Source organism: Macaca mulatta, chromosome 13 (assembly GCF_049350105.2).
Source record: "Macaca mulatta isolate MMU2019108-1 chromosome 13, T2T-MMU8v2.0, whole genome shotgun sequence".
NCBI classification, from domain to species: Eukaryota; Metazoa; Chordata; class Mammalia; order Primates; family Cercopithecidae; genus Macaca; species Macaca mulatta.
Genome location: NC_133418.1, coordinates 82571403 through 82593032, shown reverse-complemented (window position 1 = coordinate 82593032; position 21630 = coordinate 82571403). Strand labels below are relative to the sequence as shown.

General features: G+C 37.7%; 1 protein-coding gene across 4 annotated transcripts in view; it reads left to right on the top strand.

The window, feature by feature from the left end:
* Window positions 1-21630, top strand: part of EML4 (EMAP like 4) — a 161572-nt gene that overhangs the window by 84701 nt on the left and 55241 nt on the right. The window contains exons 3-7 of one of the 4 annotated variants that reach the window (XM_015112230.3): window positions 4804-4933; window positions 9382-9555; window positions 11433-11561; window positions 12957-12982; window positions 13168-13200. In XM_015112230.3, coding sequence (XP_014967716.1) covers window positions 4804-4933; window positions 9382-9555; window positions 11433-11561; window positions 12957-12982; window positions 13168-13200 — 492 coding nt within the window. The remainder of the gene's footprint in view (window positions 1-4803; window positions 4934-9381; window positions 9556-11432; window positions 11562-12956; window positions 12983-13167; window positions 13201-21630) is intronic. The other 3 variants (XM_015112232.3, XM_015112231.3, XM_015112233.3) reach the window with 3 other exon arrangements.

Genomic DNA, 21630 nt, shown 5'->3' with positions numbered 1-21630 from the left:
ACAAAGAGCTTAAAAATGAGGGGTTGGAAGAAGTATACAGTTAGAGCTATGAGGCATGTGATAGAGAATTCAAGATAAATAAAAAATTTGGAATATCAACTAGACTATCTCTACCCTTCTTCTGATCAAAACTGTAGCCATCTTAAAGGCCTCAGAAATTATTTTCTGAAAATGATCTATTTTTTGTCACGTTTTGGAATTGTTTTAAATTTTTATTTGTACATCTCTTTTGGCATATATATTCATTGCTCCCACTAGATCATACACTGTTTGTAAGAGGTCACTAACATAGTCATCCCAAGGCTAGCTGAGAAACAATACATTGTTTGTAAATTGAATGCCAGAAGAAGTTAGTTATAGAAACAGGAAGTTGTGATAAAATTACAGTTTTAGAGAGACAGGTTGGGATAGATGCAAGAATAAGATAATACGTACCAGAGTAGCAAGAAGGATTTCAGATTTTGAGCTTTGGAATGTGCAGCAGTTCTTAGTGATAACTTTACTCTGTTAGTCTACAGTACACCGAAATTTATTTGTATTTAGGAACTTTCAGGCTAAGATGTCAGTAAGGTCATATACTTGAGTCTGTCATTAAGGGGTGTAAACTATAGTGATTAGCATTCTCATGTCATGATCAAGTATAAAAGTTTTTATTGACCTTCATCCTGGCATTATGATGGTTTCCACCATGATTCTTAAAACTTCCTTCACTTTTTCATTCACGCTACCTAGCTCTTGGTCCCCACCATCTTTTTCTCAGACCACTGCCCTGAAATCAGTTCTTCACATGGCTACCAGAGGGTATTCTCTAAAATGTAAATTGAACTCTCTTTTTCAGCTTAAAACCCTTTAGTGATTCTTCATTCTCTATAAATAAAGTTTGCATCATCTGAATGCTACTTACCTCTTGTCTCTGAACTATCCCCTTTCATTCTACATCCTGGCCACATCAAGGAGCTTTTTGTCTCCCACTAACAACCACTCAATGCCACAAATACGTACACTCACTTTGCTGTTAGAGTGTTTCTGTTGCTTTACACATACTGCAATGGATCCAAGTATCTTATCACCACCCTTTCGGTTGTCTGTTTCTTTCTTATTCTTTAAGGTCTTATTGTGTATTTTTTCAAGGAAGCCTTCCTTGAGCTCTGTGTCCGTAATCCTTACGGAATTATGTGTCCTTTCTTTGTACTTCCATGATACTCCATTGATACATCTCTGTTACTGTACTTACCAGATGTTTTCATTGCCGATGTGATTCTCCTTGAAGATTTTGAATTCCTTGATGTCAGCAACTGCCTTGTATACCTTTGTAAACATAAGACTAGGATTATAATTGGTCCTGAGTAAATATTTGATTGGTGCATGGATGATGAATACATAACAGTTTAGGCAAGCAGAGGTGACTAGCGTATGCCGGAGAGAAGGATCATCCAGGTGCAGAAATGCAGAAGAGTAAAAAGTACTTAGTTTAGGAATTCAAAATAAACTGAAGCACAGGGTGTGAGATTGGGAGTTTCAAGAAATGAACATAGACTGGTAGGGCCCATAGTGGAAGGTTTTCTTACACCTTTTTAGGGAATTTAGTTTTCATCCTGAAGGTAGTGGAGAGCCACTAAAGAATCTTAAGCTGAGGACTGACGGGCAGATTTATAGTAATCAGTCCAAGATGCCTACGTTTTTGACATTTTTAACATCCCTGAAATTACAGTACATATTACAATTGATGGTGTCTTATAGTTCTAATAGGAAATACTTCTTTCTAATGGTACTTAAAATGATGGGGCATATTACAGTTCGTGGCATTAAATTTAAAAATACATAGCATGTGTTAGGTCATTCTGGCACAGTGTAGCAATGCCATAGTGTAGGGTAAAACTGCAAGAAGAGAGACTCAAGATAAACTCAGCATAATCCAGAAGAGAAATTTGGTGGTGAAGTTGCATCCATTTAGTTGTTTTGGTATTAAGTACTTTCTGTGTGCTAGGCAGAGTGCTCAAGTTATTTCAACCCTAATTCAAGAGTCATTAAAGTCATATGCCAGGGGAAAAAAAGACAAAAAAACAAAAATACTTTGACTCTTATCTCACACCATAAACAAAAATTAAATCAAAATGGATCATAGACCTCAATGGAAGGGCTAAAACTTATATAAGAAAGATCTTAGTGACCTTGAGTTTGACAAAGATTTCATAAGTAGCACACAAACAAGCACAGACTATAAGAGAAAAATCAATTAATTGAATTTCATCAAAATGTAAGAATCTTGTTCTTTCAAAAACTGTTTTGAAAATAAAAGGGCAAGCTACAGAATAAGAGAAAATAATTGCCAGACATGTATTTGTCAGAGGACTTTTATGTAGAATATTTGAAGAACTTGTATGCCTCAGTTATTAAGAAGAAAGCCCGTTCTTAAAGTGGGCAAAATGTTTGAGCAATTGAAGTTGATATGCCATTTGAGGCATTGGTAAAAGAATGGTAAAAATGCCTGTAATTGGTGGCCGGGCACAGTGGCTCATGCCTGTAATCCCAGCACTTTGGGAGTCTGAGGCAGGTGGATTGCTTGAACCTAAGTTAGAGACCAGCCTGGGCAATGTGGCAAAACCCTGTCTCTACAAAAAAAAATACAAAAATTAGCCAGACGTGGTGGTGTGCACCTGTAGTCACAGCTGCTCATGAGGCTGAGGTAGACAGATGGATTGCGCCCTTGGAGGCTGTGGCAGCACTGAGCCATGATTGTGCCATGACACTTCAGCCTGGGCAACAGAGCGAGACCCTGTCTCAAAAAAAAAAAAAAAAAAAAAAGACTAGGAAAGAAGAATAAACTAAATCCAAGGCTTAGCAGAGGGAAGGAAATAAAGATTAGAGCAAAATAAATGAAGTAGGGAATAGAAAAACAATAGAATCAATGAAACCAAAACTCAATGAGGTAACACTTAATACCCTTTTGAGTTTTTTTAACCTGAAAATAACAAGTGTTGGCAAGAATATGGTGACATTGGAACCCTTGTACATTGCTGGTGGAATTGTAAAATGGTGCAGCCACTGTATTTGGCAGTTCCTCAAGAGTTGCACATACAACAACAATGTGGCTCAGCAGTTCCGCTCCTAGGTATATACTCAAAATAATTGAAAACAGGTGTTCATATGAAAATTTTTACACAAATGTTTATGGCAGCACTATTCCCATTAGCCAAAAGGGGAAGGTGGAAACAATCCAGGTGATCATCAACAGATGAAAAACAAAATGTATCTATACAATGGAATATTTTTCAGTCATAAAAAAGAATGAAATATACGTGCTACAACATGGTGAACCTTGAAAACATTGTACTATATAAAAGAAGCCAAACAAGGTATGGCTTCTTTGGAGGGTGGGGTGTAGGGGGGAAGTGACCGCTTAATGGAGTGAGACCTAGTCTTGCTCTTTGGCCCAGGCTGGAGTGCAGTGTGGCGCGATCTCTGCTCACTGCAAGCGCCGCCTCCTGGGTTCGCGCCATTCTGCTGCCTCAGCCTCCCGAGTAACTGAGACTACAGGTGCCTGCCACCACGCCTGGCTAATTTTTTGTATTTTTAGTAGAGATGGAGTTTCACTGTGTTAATCAGGATGGTCTCAATCTCCTGACTTCGTGATCCACCCGCCTGGGCCTCCCAAAGTGCTGGGATTATAGGCTGAGCCACCACGCCTGGCCAGTGGATACGTGGTTTCTATTTGGGGTGATGAAAATATTCTGGAACTTGGTAGTGGTGATGGTTGCACAACATTGTGAATATACTAATTGTCACTGAATTGTACATTTGTAAATGGTTAAAATGATAAATTTTAGGACTATTTTATCACAGTTTTTAAAAAGCTACTGATAAAACAATAAGTAACTTGTTTGACATATTAGAACTAAATCTAATGACCAGTGATATTTGCATAATTTGGGGGTTAATATAACTTATATGTAAAATATTTCTTAAGAGGTTTCAAAAATAAATGCAGCAGGTCTTCTTCTTCCTGTCTTCTAATTCATTCAATCTAATGTAGGACTTAGGAATCTATATTAAGGAAGCATGTTAGGTGATTATGATACAAATGACCTCCAACATCTTATTCTTGACAAAAATGCAGTGTTATGCCACCATGTGTAGAACTTCTTAAGGTACCAGATATTACTTGTGTGCACATGAGAAAACTGAGTCCAAAAATTAAAAAATAAAAATGTTCTCTATTTCCAAATCTTTACTTGACTCTTAGTATAGACAGGACTGTTTTATCTTGTGATGTTGTGTGTTCTGACCATGCCAATATACCAATCACACATTTATTCCACTCCTTGTACTGTGTAAGTTAAAGGAGAGGTTAACTTTATATACTTACGCTTTATTTATATGGAGTAACAGTCTAGAATTTAATATTTATGGTTTCTAGAATTTAAAATTTATGATTTTAACAAACAAGCTGTTTTTGAAGATTGATGGCATGGGATTTATAGTTTACTTGAGGCACGCATTTGAATCATGTGTTATAAGGCTGCTGTGTGTGGTAAAGCAAACCATTTAGCTTAAAGAACTAGCCCAACTGTGTTTTAGTAAATTAGTATGGCTTTCCTATAGGTCTGTTTTGATGGGATTAAGTCTTGAGACAATATCATGTGCTGCATACCAGGGGGGCACTCTGCGCAAAAGTTATAAACAATAATGTACTTAATTTTTTTTCCACCATCCCCTCCTTCCAAATGGACTTAATTTTAAAACTTAGATCTTTGAGGAATATATTCAAATTTGATATAATTTTTTTTCCTTAATTATCTTTAGGCCAACCAAGCCCTCGAGCAGCTATTCCCATGTCCTGTATAACCAATGGAAGTGGTGCAAACAGAAAACCAAGTCATACCAGCACTGTCTCAATTGCAGGAAAAGAAACTCTTTCATCTGCTGCTAAAAGGTACCCGTTTGTGAAGGGGGGAAAACTAACATTGCAAAATTGTCTGAATGTGGTAGAGGTCTACCTTTAGAAAGAATATGAAATAGAGCTGTTTGAATTCAAATGAGCATGTCCTTTGAATTCTTAAACTGTGAAAGTAGAGACGTTTAGCCTGTGCTCACTCAGCTTGCACTCATCATACCTGTCAAGTTGTTTGAGGAAGCTTTCCTTTCTCACTAAGAAAGCAAGCAGTTTCATTTCCTGGTTTTGTTTTGTTTCTTTTTAACAAGTATTTGTTGGCCAGGCGCGGTGGCTCAAGCCTGTAATCCCAGCACTTTGGGAGGCCAAGACGGGCGGATCACGAGGTCAGGAGATCGAGACCATCCTGGCTAACACGGTGAAACCCCGTCTCTAGTAAAAAATACAAAAAAAAAAAACTAGCCGGGCGAGCTGGCGGGTGCCTGTAGTCCCAGCCACTTGGGAGGCTGAGGCAAGAAAATGGCATAAACCCGGGAGGCGGAGCTTGCAGTGAGCTGAGATCTGGCCACTGCACTCCAGCCTGGGTGACAGAGTGAGACTCCATCTCAAAAAAAACAAAAAAAAGCAAGTATTTGTTGATAAGCATCACTATATTTATAGAAATTGTATAAGTGAATTTTCCATAGCAAGTGATATATTTGATACAGCATTTTTAAAGGGAAAACAGAATATTTGATATGTCTGTGTCAGTGGGATGTCAAATGCTGTTATAACTTTTATTTTTTAACCATAACTATAAAATGAAGGCTTATTTCAAAAATATAGTACTATCTGAGGGGTGTGTGTGTGTGTGTGTTAGGGGGTGGTGGGCAGGAGGGCTGTGGAATTACAGCAGTGTAAGTTTCAGTGGATTACAGATTTGCATTCTTTATGTTCTTTTCATCAGTTAATTAATTTACTCCAATAAAAGTGCTCACAGGATTTTCCCTCTTTTGTAATTTCTAGCAAATTATTTGATGTAGAGTTTGGAGAGACCATAGGTGATAAGCTACAAAATCTTAAAACCAGTTTCTTCAAAGAATGAGTGAGGAAAATCTTAAGTAATAAGATCATGTGTTAACAGTGTACTGATGGAAAATGCTTACCTCAATAAACTAATGCCAGTGACCGAATTATTCATCGGTGAGGATTCATAGGTACTTAACCAAACAGTTAACTACAAGAATGTTGAAGAAATACCAAGATCTTCAGCCCTTTTAAAAATTCCTCCATCTAAAAAAAAAAAAAAAAAAAAAAAAATATTCCTCCTAGAACTCAGTCTTTGACATTGTTATTACAGAATCTAGACTTTCCCCTACAAAGGATGCTAACATTTATTACCTGTACTCCACTTTGAGTAGAAAAGGAGAAACCGTAAGAAAATGTTAGTACAATTTTAAATAAATTTCCATGTTGTATCCAGTAATGGTTCAGATTCAGCCCATTTTCTTACGTAGCTATTGTACTGTTGGTGTGTAGTGATCAGTATTATGCACATTAGTGATTCAACAGTCTAAGGCCAGCTGAGTTACAAGTTTATGATCCAGGATCCCTATATTTTGCTTTTAAATAACCCAGAAGGAAAATGGCTCTTTTAGGTTGTACTGGGCCCACATAAAACTAGCGGCCTCTGTATTCTTGTTGAAGAACAGCAAGAAAGAAGTAAAGTCTGTTTTTTGTTTTTGTTTTTGAGAGAGTTGGACATACTGGAACTCAGTTTTTTAAGTTAATCTGACATTCTTGAAGTATAATTGTATTTCTTAATTTTTATTTTTTTATTTTATATACATATATTTTTTGAGATGGAGTTTCACTCTTGTTGCCCAGGCTGGAGTGCAATGGCGCAGTCTTGGCTCACCGCAACGTGAACCTCCCGTCTTCAAGCAATTCTCCTGCCTCAGCACCGGGAGTAGCTGGGATTACAGGCATGCACCACCACACCCAGCTAATTTTGTATTTTTAGTAGAGACAGGGTTTCTCCATGTTGGTCAGGCTGGTCTCAAACTCCCAACCTCAGGTGATCCGCCCGCCTTAACCTCCCAAAGTGCTGGGATTACAGGTGTGAGCCACTGCGCCCGGCCAAAATTGTATTTCTTAGGCACCCACTTTAAAAAATTGATCACAAAGTAGATAGTCAAGGGCCAGTCTGAAGTCAGAAGTTATCAGAAGTGTATCAGGTTAAGAAATGTCACTTGACATTAAAATATACTCTAACATTTTAACCTATTATGTGATAAATTGTATATATTATGTACATTTATTTAAAATGTTCTTGAACAAATTTTCTTGTTGATTATGTACCTTATAATCGAATTACAAAACGTCCTTTGATTAAGAAAGACATTCAGGGCTGGGCACAGTGGCTCATGCCTGTAATCCCAGCACTTTGGGAGGCCGCGGCAGGCAAATCAGCTGAGGTCAGGAGTTTGAGAACAGTCTGGCCAACATGGTGTAACCCCATCTCTACTAAAAATGTAAAAATTAGCTGGGTGTGGTGGCGGGTGCCTGTAATCTCAGCTGCTGGGGAAGCTGAGGTGGAAGAATTGCTTGAACCTTGGAAGTTGCAGTGAGCCAAGATCATAGCACTGCACTCCAGCCTGGATGACAGAGCAAGACTTCGTCTCAAAAAAAAAAAAAAGGAAAGTAAAGAAATAGGCATTTAGTAGTTTCCTACCTTTTCATCACTGAAATTCAAGTCTTGATTCCATCAGCTTTATAATATTGTCTAGAGTGTTTTCAGTATAAGTACACTTATCCAGTCTGGTTAGGAATAGCAGGTGGTTTATTAACCAAGAGTCAAAGTACAGAATCCAAAGAATATATACATAAATATCTGAAATATTTTAACATAAGATATATTCACCTGTATTCATTCATCAGTTTTTAAATGAAAGACCAAACCTACCCTCTAAATATGTATGTCTGATCAAATTCCTTGTTGACTGTCTTTCATAAAATATACCCATAAATAACTTTCTAAAATTTTTAGTTTCAGTTCTCAGAAATGAAATGAGTAAGAAATTTAAAACTCTGGCAGAAGAGTATGTTAGAACCCATCTCTCTTTCTATGATTTTTTTTTTTTTTTTAGACAGAGTCTCGCTCTGTCACCCAGGCTGGAGTGCAGTGGCGTGATCTCGGCTCACTGCAGGCTCTGCCTCCTGGGTTCACGCCATTCTCCTGCCTCAGCCTCCCAAGTAGTTGGGACTACAGGTGCCCACCACCACACTGGGCTAATTTTTTGTATTTTTTAGTAGAGACGGGGTTTCACTTTGTTAGCCAGGATGGTCTCGATCTCCTGACCTCATGATCGGCCCGCCTCGGCCTCCCAAAGTGCTGGGATTGCACGCATGAGCCACCGTGCCCGGCCAATTTTTTTTTTTTTTTTAAGAGACAGGGTCTCACTATGTTGCCCAGGCTCGTCTTGAACTCCTGGGCTCAAGTGATCCTCCTGTCTTGGCCTTCCAAAGTACTGGGATTACAGGTGTGAGCCACCACACCCAGGCTCTGTGATTTGTTTGTTTTTTGAGACAGTCTCACTCTGTCATCCAAGCTGGAAAGTAATGGTGCAATCTCCTCTCACTGCAACCTCCACCTCCCTGGCTCAAGCGATTCTTCTGCCTCAGCCTGCCGAGTAGCTGGGATTATAGGCACACACCACTGCACCAAGCTAATTTTTGTATTTTCAGTAGAAACGGAGTTTCACCATGTTGCCTGGGCTGGTCTTGAACTCCTGACCCCAGGTGATCCACTTGCCTCCCAAAGTGCTGGAATTGCAGGCGTGAGTCACTGCGCCCAACTGCTTCTGTGATTTTTTAAATTGTGTCACTCACACTAAATTTAACAGCAATTTTTTTTAGTAACTCATTTTTTTGTAGTCTTTCGAGAGCATTAAACTTAGTTTTCATAGAAATTGCTATTCTCTTTGTATTTAATTAACTTACATAATTAAAATAACCAACATAAACAGATTTGGGGAAAAACTTAAACTCTTGGTAAGTGTAAAACTCAATTGACGGGAGTAGAAGTATACAGAAAAAAAACAGGAATTGGAGAATAACGTTTTAAACATGAATATTTAGTGTTCCTTTGGCATCAGTCATTATGCTTTACATAGATAATCCTCTGATTTGGGTAACTTGAGGTCAGTTAAGAGATCTTCATTTGTCCCCCAAAATCTGCCAAGATGGCAAAATGTATTAGAGACCATTTCTGTCTAAAGGGGCAATCTTCATGGGATGTATCACCTTAGAATTTTTATAAATTCTTCACTGAAGATGTTAATAGCTTCTGGAATTTTCAAAGAAATATTGTCCTTCTTGAATGAAAACAGTGCAAATTGTATTAGCTGTATGACCTAAGGTTTTGAATTATATAATAATCACTTTTCTATCACTTGATATTTTTTATTTGTTTAAATGTGTATTGTTCCATGTTATACTTTATTTTACAGTGGTACAGAAAAAAAGAAAGAAAAACCACAAGGACAGAGAGAAAAAAAAGAGGAATCTCATTCTAATGATCAAAGTCCACAAATTCGAGCATCACCTTCTCCCCAGCCCTCTTCACAACCTCTCCAAATACACAGACAAACTCCAGAAAGCAAGAATGCTACTCCCACCAAAAGGTTTTAACTGTCCCCAAGTACAGAGCTAGGGAATGGTTGTAATGATACCTAAATTCTGTGACTTGGGAAAAAGTTAGCTATCCAAGGATTCTGAGAGAAAAGGCTGGTGGCTTTATTTTTCCCTTCTTCATTGCTTATAATTTATGTTTTATAGCACATTGGGGAATAAAGAATTAAGGTCACAACTTCTCAGTTAAAACTGGAAAAAAAAAAACTGAGTTATGAACAATATGATGAAAGGAAGGCAGGAATAACCTAGTCTAAAACCAAACAATATTTTCCCAACTAAATTTTTGAATACTTTTTAGACTTGTATGTAACTATGCTATAAATTTATAGCCATGGATAGAAAATGGCCATATGTAATTGTCCTCACTGTATTTTGGCATCATTACAACCTTCAACCTGCAAGGGCCCATCTCAGGTGGCTCTTCATGGTGGCTGCATCTCAGTTTCAGTTTTGGGTCTTGGGAGGATAAGTTCTTGCTTGAGTAGAGAAATGAATCCATTTCACCTGGTCTTTTCTATGCTAAAGGCTTGCTTGAGGGCTTCTCTCTGTGTCCGTAATAATATTTTAAAGTTATGAGAAGGGGAAGAGGGAGAAACATTCTAACAGTGTGTGTGAGCCTAAATTGAGAATCTAAACCTGCATGCTGGGAGTTCAGTGCTACAGCTGCCTCCTAATCAAATATTGAGACCAATCTAATTAAATTTGCCTGTTTAGAAATGCTTATTCAAGCCTTGTGATTAGGAATAGACATATTTTATCATCGTACTTCTGCTTGGAAATCTTAGGAAACTTATTAAACCATTTCCAGAACTGGCTAGAATTTTAATAAAATAAATGACAACCATTCCTAAAAGATTTATATTTTTATTTGATCAATTTAATATTTTGCCTCAGATCGCTAATGGAAATTGGGAAAATCAAAATACCCTTCGCTTGATTGATGCATGTTTACCACTTACAAAATGCTTTGTCTGTGTGTCTCATGCAGATTCTTACCCAATCTAAATGGTTTGTAATTTTTCTGCCTGGTCTCTTGTGGAGTTTTTCTTGGATATAGCTTATTAATGCTACATAACTTTGGATTGTGTGTGGTTTAAGGTGGCTTTTTATAATCGGTCTCTTTAAGGTTCTGATTTCACTTGGTATCTTCTTTGTCCCAGCATCTTTTTTTTCAGCTTCTTGAGGTCTCCTGGAAATGTGCTTGCCCTCCTAAATTGCTCTTTGGATATACTGTTGCAAGAAATATTGGAGACTGGATGAGTTTGAGGATAGTTAGCAAGGCAATGAAAAATCATTTGTAAAGAAACAAATTTCACTTATAAGTATAGGGAATCAGGATTGCCAATAACCACATTCATATGTAAAGTCTTGTTTATTTCTGATCATTGGTAAAATTGTCCCTAAAGATATAAACAAGAGTTTATTCCTTGTTATATTTAGAAATTGTCTGTACCGTATGTAATGTAGTTTCTTGAGGACATAATTGCATAAAAAATGAAAATGGCAGCCTCATAAAATTCAATGGCTATGAAAAAATACAGGTTTTCTGTAACTACAGATTATGAGAAACCTACTCGGCGATGTAAGGAAATAATTTTTTTCTGTTAACAGAAGTGTTTTTTTTAAAAAAAATCAGGTAATATTTGTTCTAGTGAATCTTCTGAGTGATACAGAAAATTATAATACAGGTTTGGGAGTTGCCTTGTTAAACTCCTTTACTCATCCAGGCAGTCTTTCAACTAATCCTTCTCTTTTCTGGATTACCTTTAAGGAAATGTTAATTGCTGCTTTTGTGTTCTGTTTAAATTGTCAGTTACGTGTCTTTTACACTCAGAATTTTTCTCTAAGAAATTAATATTCCTTCTAGCATAAAACGACCATCACCAGCTGAAAAGTCACACAATTCATGGGAAAATTCAGATGATAGCCGTAATAAATTGTCGAAAATACCTTCAACACCCAAATTAATACCAAAAGTTACCAAAAATACAGACAAGTAAGTATTGCACTTTCTTCATTATATCTAAAAAGTAATAATTATTTGGCTATTATGTTTGCATGTACAGTTATGTATGCCTGGTTTAAATCTTTTTTCTTTTTTTTTTTTGAGACAGAGTCTTGCTCTGTCACCAGGCTGGAGTGCAGTGGCACCATCTTAGCTCACTGCAACTTCTGCTTCCCAGTTTCAAGCAATTCTCCTACCTTGGCCTACCGAGTAGCTGGGACTACAGGCACGTACCACCATGCCCAGCTAATTTTTGTATTTTTTAGTAGAGACAGGGTTTCACTGTGTTGGCCAGGATGGTCTTGATCTCTTGACCTCATGATCTGCCTGCCTCCGCCACCCAAAGTGCTGAGATTATGGCGTGAGCCACCGCGCCCGGCCTTGGTTTGAATCTTTTTAAAAACTCTGTATTATAGTTTTTACTTCTCTTATGGAGTCTCACTCTGTCGCCAGGCTGGAGTGCAGTGGCACAATCTTGGCTCACTGCAACTTCCACCTCCCAGGTGTAAGCGATTCTCTTGCCTTAGCCTCCTGAGTAGTTGGGACTATAGGCGCGCACTACCACACCCCGCTAATTTTTGTATTTTCAGTAGAGGCGGGGTTTCACCATGTTAACCAGGATGGTCTCGATCTCTCAACCTCGTGATCTGCCTGCCTCGGCCTCCCAAAGTGCTGGGATTACAGGCGTGAGCCACCGCACCCAGCCCGGTGTATGTTTTCTTTCAAGTCTTCTACAAAAAGTTGTATCTACCTTTTAATGCTCCCAACTCAAATAATATGTCTTAATATGTCTTTTTTTTTTTTTTTGAGACAGTGTCTCACTCAGTCGCTCAGGCTGGAGTGCCATGGCACTATCACTGTTATGTCTTACTGCAGCTTTCACCTTCCTGGGTTCAGGTGATTCTCCTACCTCAGCTTCCTGGGTAGTTGGGACTACAGGCACGTGCCACCATGCCCAGCTAATATTTTTGTATTTTTTGTAAAGACGGGGTTTTGCCATGTTGCCCAGGCTGGTCTTGAACTCCTGGACTCAAACAGTTCACCTACTTCAGCCTCCCAAAGTGCTAGGATTACAGGCGTGAGCCACTGTGCCCAGCCAAATAATAAATCTTAAGAATTATCTAACATTTGAGTATTTTTCGTAAGTTATTTTTATGCTTTCACGGTTTAGATGCTCTTGTGGGATACTCATTGTTTTATAAAATAGTGTATATTAGTAGCTCATCAGTGAGAAACTTTAAAAAATGCTGATTTCTTACTTTTGCTTCTAGAGATTTGTCTAGGTTATAACCTAAGCATTGACACTTTTACAGTTTCTTGAGGTGATTCTAATGGTCAGCCATATAAAATTATAAAATAAATGTGTTTCTTAAATTTCTTTTCTAGGCATAAAGATGTCATCATCAACCAAGGTAAATTAAAAATCCTTATTTTTGTTTTGCCTTTCTTAGTTTAATTTTTGCTAATTGAAAAGAATATTTACTTATTTTCATCCAGTGCACTTTATTAGTTCATAGTAATCGAAGTGCGTTACTATAGTCATTTAGGAAAATACCCAGTTTTTATTGTAAGATAATGTCATTTTTGTCTCAACCAGCAAAAATGTCAACTCGTGAAAAAAACAGCCAAGGTAAGAATAAACTACGCAGTTGGTTGCCTTCTAAGTGAATTTTTTTCCTGGATCTCTTATTTGGCTTTTCATTATTTATGCTGCCTGACTTTCCTCCTAACAAAGGAAATATGGTGATTTGAACTAGGTGAATCCAGCTACATTTTACTTTTTTTTTTTTTTTTGACACCGAGTCTTGTTCTGTTGCCTATGCTGGAGTAAAGTGGCACAATCACATCTTACTGCAACCTCCACCTCCTGAGGTCAAGCGATTCTTGTGCCTCCCGAGTAGCTGGGGACTATAGGCACCACCACACCCAGCTAATTTTTGGTGTTTTTTTGTTTCATATTTTTAGTAGAGATGAGGTTTTACCATGTTGGCCAGGCTGAGCTCGAACTCCTGGCCTCAAGCAGTCCTCCCTCCTCAACCTCCCAAAATGCTGGGATTATAGACGTGAGCCACCACACTTGGCTCAGCTACATTTTTAAAAATCCATCTTATTTCTAAGAAGTCTGAAGATTCAAGGTGAACAGCAAAAGTACAGTATTACAGAAAGGGATAAAATACTAGAGGGAGTTTTCTCCCTTAAAAAAAAGTTTTACCTAGAAAAGCCATTTAAAAGATTGATAAATTTTAACTCAATTTCCTGTCTTGCCAACTCCATTGCAAATAATCACTCATTTCTTGATGCTAAGACTGAAAATATAACGAGTCTAGCGAATCCGTTTCCTCTTAAGTTTTTCTTTTGTATTGTTTGTAACTTCTGGCTACTTGCTGTTGTTGGCTTGTTCGGACCAAAAAAAGAAAGCAGACTTTTGGCAAATGCGTATTTAATTTAATTTCAGTGTAGGTAAGTTTTATAAATCAGTTTTACATTCTCTTTAGATTGCCTGCAAATTTAATTGAAGCATGCTGATCTTAATGAAAGCATGTCCTTTCTGTGCATGGTTTTCACAGCTCACTTCTGTCTCTCATAGTTAGCCTTATTTTCTGGTCTATTATAGTAACAAACTACAATGTGGTTAAAGGTTTTTTTTAGAGATTTAACTTGATTTCTGTGGATTTTTACTTTTTTGATTCCAAAAAGAAAAAATATTTCTAATAGTCTTTAGGTCATTTGTTTTTACATAGACATTCTAAATGAAGTTGAATTTTGCTGGCATTCTTCCTTAGTAGGTCTTACTTTTTCCCTTCTTTATAATACAACATAGATTAAGTAATGTTTGAGATACTTTAAAGGGAAAAATGAAATTTTGTTTATGAAGATAATTCTTATTACATTGTATTTTGAAACTTTTAAGAGAAAGAGTCTTGCTCTGTTGCCCAGGCTGGAGTGCAGTCACTACCTTGGCTCACTGCAGCCTTTACCTCCTGGGCTCAAGCAGTCCTCTCACTGAAGCCTCCTGAGTAACTGGGACTACAGGTGCGCACCACGTACCTGGCTGATTTTTGTATTTATTGTAGAGATGGGGTCTCACTTTGTTGCCTAGGTTGGTCTCAAACTCCTGGGCTCAAGCAGTCCTCCTGCCTCAGCCTCCCAAAGTGTTGGGATTACAGGCATGAGCCACCACCTCTGGTCTGAAAACTTTTTTTTTTTTTTTAAGTAGAGGCAGTAGTATGTGATAGGAAGAGCAGCGAATGGGGAATAGCTGTGTTTAGTGTTTGGTCCTGGCTGTTATGCATAATAGCCTTATGACCTAGGCTAAATGACGATATCTCTGAGTGGTTTTCTACTCTGAGTATACTAACTATAAAGCTTATTTCACATGGTTACTGAAGGATGAGATAATACATATGAAATATAAATTGAAATAGAGTGGCATCTACTGAAATAGGGAACATTTGAGGAGAAGGAGATGTGTGGAAAAGGAGTTTGGCTTTGGACAATTGCATTTGAGTTGTCTGTAAAACTTAACCTATATGTAGAGATGTATAGCAAACAATGTCTTGTAGATGTTTAAACACATGGATTTTGGAGTCCAGAGAGTGGTTTTACCATTGACTTAGCTATAGTGACCTTGAGCAGGTTACTTCTACCTCTGTAAGTCTTTGTTTTCTCATCGTAATTGAGATAATAGGCCGGGCGCGGTGGCTCACGCCTGTAATCCCAGCACTTTGGGAGGCCGAGACGGGCGGATCACAAGGTCAGGAGATCGAGACCAACCTGGCTAACACAGTGAAACCCCGTCTCTACTAAAAGTACAAAAAACTAGCTGGGCAAGGTGGCGGGCGCCTGAAGTCCCAGCTACTCGGGAGGCTGAGGCAGGAGAATGGCGTAAACCCAGGAGGCGGAGCTTGTAGTGAGCCGAGTTCGCGCCACTGCACTCCAGCCTGGGTGACAGAGCAAAGACTCCGTCTCAAAAAAAAAAAATTGAGATAATAATAAGCCGTTAAAGGGTTACTGTAAAAATTATAGTAATAAGTTGTACACAGTATCTGGCATATAATACCAAGTAAGTTTTAGTTATTAATATATGAATTTGGCAGTAAAACTTTGCACTCAGATTTGTATTGTAAGATGAAAAGATAATTATTAAATTGGTGAAATTAATTGACCGTAAGTTGTAAAGCTATTTTAAAAGTCTGGTATTCATTTTGCATGGCATATTCACAACACATTTTCTAGTATTTCAGCTATTAATGCTAATATTTGTCATTTTTGGACATTCTTCTTAAAATATGACATTAATTTAGCCCCTTGACTTGTTCCAAATCATCTGCTTTGATTTGAGAAGAAGCCTATTTACATATGGTACATTTAAGTGAGTGGTAACAGAGAATACTTTACCTGAAAGGCCTGTATACTTCAGACAGAGCAGAGTAGGAGAAAAGGTAGAAAGCTGCAATTCCAATCACCACTTAGGCAGAAGCCAGGAAACTGGTTGTTGAAAGCAATAGAAAGTAGAATGGGATGTACACAGGGCAGTCTCTGAGGTTAGATGTGAGAGGAAGAGCAGGTTATGCCACTAAAAAGAGGCTCTTACTGACCTATATGTTTATATCCTGAAACCTGAACTTTTTTTCATTACTCTCTTCCCTAGTTCTGCTGGGTTGTGCTCCAGATACAGCAGAGATAAAGTCCTAGCATATCAACTGGAAATTTGAATAAGCTTCCCTGTAGGACTGTCTGTTGTTAGAGTGGCAGTTAGGTTCTAATACAGTAGTATTCACTGTGGTGAGTTACTGATTTTAAAACATTTTCCAAGCTAAGTTGGGGGACTTGAAGCACCATGTATAAAATTGCTTATTATGGAAAATAGATAACAGTTTGACAAATCTTCTAATAAACAAAATGATACTGCCATTAAGGTCATCCTTGAAATAGTTATCAAGTACAGCTGGCCTTCCATATCTGTGGATTTCACATTCCTGGATTCAACCGACCTGCATTTGAAATATTCAGGGAAAACAAAGTTGCATCTGTAGTGAACATGTATAAGCTTTTTTTTGGTCATGATTCCCTAAACAATACAGTATAACAACTAGTAAGTAATCTAAAGGTGATTTAAAGTATACAGGAAGATGGTCATAGGTTACATGGAAGTACTATACCTTTTATATCAAGGACTTGAGCATCCACAGATTTTGCTGTCTGCAGGAAATCCTAGAACCAATGTCCCATGGAAACCAAGGGACCAACTATGTTACATTTTAAATTTATTATTTATTTATTTAGAGACAGGGTATCACTCTGCCAACCAGGCTGGAGTTCAGTGGCATGATCATAACTCACTGCAGCCTTGAACTCTGGGCTTGAGTGACCCTCCTGCCTCAGCCTTCCAAGTAGCTGAGACTACAGGCACACACCACAACACCCAGCTAATTTTTGTTTTACTTTATAGAGGCGGGGTGTCACTATGTTTCCCAGGCTTGTCTTAAACTTTTGGCCTCAAGCAGTCCTCCTACCTCTGCCTCCCAAAGTGTTAGGATTATAGGTGTGAGTCACCACACCTGGCCTACATTTTTTGGATATGGAAAATAAGTGTCACATGTTCTCATTATTTCTGAAACAGAATCTGAATGTCCTCAAAATACTTTTTCAGACTTGAATAATCTTAAATCTATTTTTTGTCTTGTAGAACTTCAAACTAGGCCTGTTTATATTTAACACATGATTACCTGGTCATGTTGAGAAACTGAATGACTCAGGTCTCTATTGGGAAGAAATCTGCTTGTTTTGAGGAAAAAAGAAGTCATCAATCACTAAATCCCATTCTTACTTCCTCTTATGGTGCTGTCTCCCTGCTCTGGGATTAGATTCATTGTTATTTACCATTTCAGTACAGTCATATCCTAACTGTACAGGTGTATCAAGGTGGAAGGACAGTTATAATATCTTAGAAAATTGAGAAGTAATTGAGTATTAGCTACCTGTCCAAAAATGGCTTCAGATTAAAAATACTTGAGAAGTCATTTTGAATTATATACTGTCTAAAATCCCTCAGTAATTTATTGTAGCCAAATGATTTATCAAATAATTTTAAAATAAATAATACAAACTCATTTATAAAATTGGGGAAAGGAAAAAACCTGAATAATCGTGTCATTCTGACAGATTACAGTTCTGATGTGTTTGTTTATTGTTCTTTATCATATATACATTTTATACATTCACTCATTTAACAGATATTTACTGAGTGCGTATTTTGTCAGACCCTATCCTAGGCAGTCAGAGTTACAGCAGTTACAGTGTTGGGCTGTGTGGAACTTATATTCATGCTCCATAGACAAAACAGGTAATAAATAATTCATACGTCAGGAAGGTGATACATATGGGGAAAGAATAAGGAGAGTAGAGAATTGCTATTTTATATAGAGTGGTTAGGGAAGACATTTCTGATGTGGTAACCTGAAGGAAGTGAATGAAATATGAAATATGTAGATAACTATAAAAAGGATTTTATGAACAGAGGAAGCTGGAAGTATATAAGCCTTGAGGCAGGAACTTTCTTGCTGTGTTAAGGAATAGCAAGGAGGTCATTCATCATAGAGTACATACAATTTTGTATTATTTAGCAATTACATTTATAAAATGCATATTCATTCCAAGCAAGAGAAGCTTCGTGAGGTACAAAATGTAGGAAAGGGAAGTGAAGTGATACAGCAGAAAGGGCAAATGAGTAGTAAATATGAGACCTAGTTAGGGGTGAAATGACCTGTATCACAGAAAATTAAAGAATCACAGTTCTGCATTATGAGTTAGATAACTCATAATTTTGGGAGAAGCTGAAAATTCCATTTGCTAAAGGCAGTGATTTTAGAAAACAAAACATTGTTGTCTGATAAAATTTTTCCTATTACCCTGACACTTTGGGCCTCAGTTTCCTTACATATATTTAGTCTTAGAGTAGATATCACTAAGGTCTTTTCGGTAACTTTTTGAAAGCTTTTTCTTGTAGCAAACAGAAAATGAAGCACAGTTTCCTGCTGTCCCCACAATACCTTCACTAACTTGCTTGTAAACTACCTTTTGAAGAACTTAAAGGCTGGGTGAGGTGGCTCACGCCTGTAATCCCAGCACTTTGGGAGGCCAAGGTGGTTGGATTGCTTGAGTTTAGGAGTTCGAGATTAGCCTGGGCAACATGGCAAAACCCCATCTCTACCAAAAATACAAAAATTAATCAGGCATAGTGGCACACATCTGTAGTCCCAGCTACTTGGGAGGCTGAGGTGGGAGGATGGCTTGAATGGAGGTGCTTTTGTTCAGAGCCTTGCATTATGTTTTCTGACCTGTTGGCTCCAGGCCTGTTTAGTCCTAAAACCTGTTCACACCTGTGCAAACTGAGCACTGTATCTGAAAGAATAGCTAAAATTTATCGATAAAGATATATGATAGCAATGTCCAACTGACACTGTTTATTGTGTCACCCATTGAGAGGGTGTATATTGTCACTTACTCAGAGAGTGTGCAATTTGAAACAAACCAAAAAAATCAAAAGCCTTTCATTGAACTACAGACAGATTCTTTCCTTTTTACCAAGATGGTATCCCAAATTTGGCAATTCCAGAATTTAGGAAGAAGTTTGTTGGATGTGGATAAGCAGAAAGGACAGAAAACCAGTGCATTTCCAATGGAGACCATACTTAATTCGAAAACTTATTTATTTTCTTTTTTATTTTTGAGGTAGGGTCTCACTCTGTTGCCCAGGCTGGAGTGCTGTGGAATGATCACAGCTCACTGCAGCCTTGACCTCCCGGGCTCAGTTGGTCCTCCCATCTCAGCCCCCAGAGTAGCTGGGACTACAGGAATGTGCCGCTGTGCCCAACTAGTTTTGTATTTTTTGTAGAGACAGGGTTTCACCATGTTGCCCAGGCTGTTCTTGAACTCCTGAGCTCAAGTGATCCACCCGCTTCAGCCTCCCAAAGTGCTAGGATTATGGGTAAGGCCACTGTGCCTGGCTAGTTCTAAAATTTACATACTGTCCCTTTTAATAACCTGTATAAACATAATTTGGATCCCTGCATCTGGGGTTTGTCCAAGTCTTCTCTGTATTTTTATTTTATTTAAGAGCGTAGAGAAGACGCTGCCAAGGGCAGCAGGCCTGCCAGGCTGTTGGTCTCGCCATCTGTATTTTAAAAGGATACCAAAAAAAGGGGACCTTTCCTCTGTTGGAGATTTTTTTTTTTAAGCTCTATAAAGCAAAGATCTGATTTCATAGTGTTGTGGTTGGTTAGTAGCAGTCTTCTGGATTAAAATATGTTTGAAGACTGTCCCATTTTTTAAAATAGAAACTATCCCAACTTCTAAGAACATGTTCTTGACATCCTCTTTCCTTATTTTCAGCAAAGAAAAAAGCCCCAACTCTCTCCTCTGGACATCAAGTATATGAATACTTCATTAGAGAACGTTCTAATCTTATACATATTTATTGTGGCTAAAGTCTTCATTCAAATTATGTATATTTTTGCTATACACATACTTTTTAAAAAACTCTAAACTAGAAAATATAATTAACCAAAAATTTTCAGTCTTCAAGCATGCCAGTTAACTGAGTGAAATATCATAGTTAGAAATCTGTGCTGTCCAGGCCAGGCACAGTGGCTCATGTCTGTAATCCCAGCACTTTAGGAGGCCAAGGTGGGCAGATCACCTGAGGTCAGGAGTTTAGACCAGCCTGGCCAACATGGCAAAAGCCCATCTCTACAAAAATACAAAAATTAACCAGGCGGTGGCACCTGTCTGTTGTCCCCAGCTACTTAGGAAGCTGAGGCAGGAGAATCTCTTGAACCTGAGAGGCGGAGTTTGCAGTGAGCTGAGATAGCACCACTGCACTCCAGCCTAGGCAATAGAGCGAGACTCCATCTCAAAAAAAAAAAAAAATATCTTGTCCAAAAATGGCAATTATATTCTATATTGTATTTCTAACTCTAGTAATTGTTATTGTTTTCTGGAAGCACTTTGAAAAGAATTCTAAAATTTGTGATTAGCTGTAGCCAGAAGGAGTTGCAGTTAATCAGTGGCATATACCAAGATTGCAAGGAAAAGGTGTAGTAAATTACGTGCCACGTCCCTGAACTGCACTCACAACTGGTTCTCCAAAGAACAGTTTCACCAAAAATATTCTATTGTTTTCCTTCAATAATGCTTTTTAAACTTTGGTGAACTATTTTAATGTTTCTAAAAATATATTCAAATAATACAGTGAGCACCCCATATGCTGACCACCCAGATTTATCAGATCTTCACATTTTGCTTTATTTGATTCAGGGGTTTTTTTTCATTTGTTTCATTTTTTCCTTTAAGAAATAACATTATAGTTGAAGCTTCTCATTAATCCTATTTAATCAGAATTTTTATATACAGGTTTTTAATGTTCTGCTGAGGCCTCCTGATTCCCTCTCTGCTATAGTTAATTGAGAAAACAGAGCCAGGGTGATAAATAGTTTGACATTTGAAATTTCCTTTTCAAATTTCTTATTTTTAAAAAATTAAGTGCAACTTAGTATATTCATATAAAATAAAAAGGTTTTTCATTTATTTAGTGCTTTAAATAATTTTTCCTGAGGATATAAGTGAGTGAGTTGGGGGAATTTTTTAAATAAAACCATATTTTGCCTACAGAAAAGTTTTAGGCAGTATAGTGAGTCTTTTAGCAGTTTTATGTGTCTCATGTTGTTGAAATAGATTTCTTTTCCATCTTTTCCCAAAAAAAAAGCCTTTTCAAGCAGTACAAATAATCTAAAATGCTTAAGCAAACTCATTTTCAAGTAATTTTATGACAATCAGAGAAACATCAAGAGAAACCTGATTAAAGGAGGTTTAGGTTCAAGAAGGTGGGTAACTGTAAGTTGGCTTACTACTGTAATTAGTATAAGAGTTGATTAACAGGGGCACAAGACATGGTTATGTCTCCAATCTAAGCTCCTAAGAGGTTAGGTTCATATCTTTTACACTGTGCATCCCTTACCCCACTATGTAATTAAAAATTCAGGAAATTTTATCAGTCAAT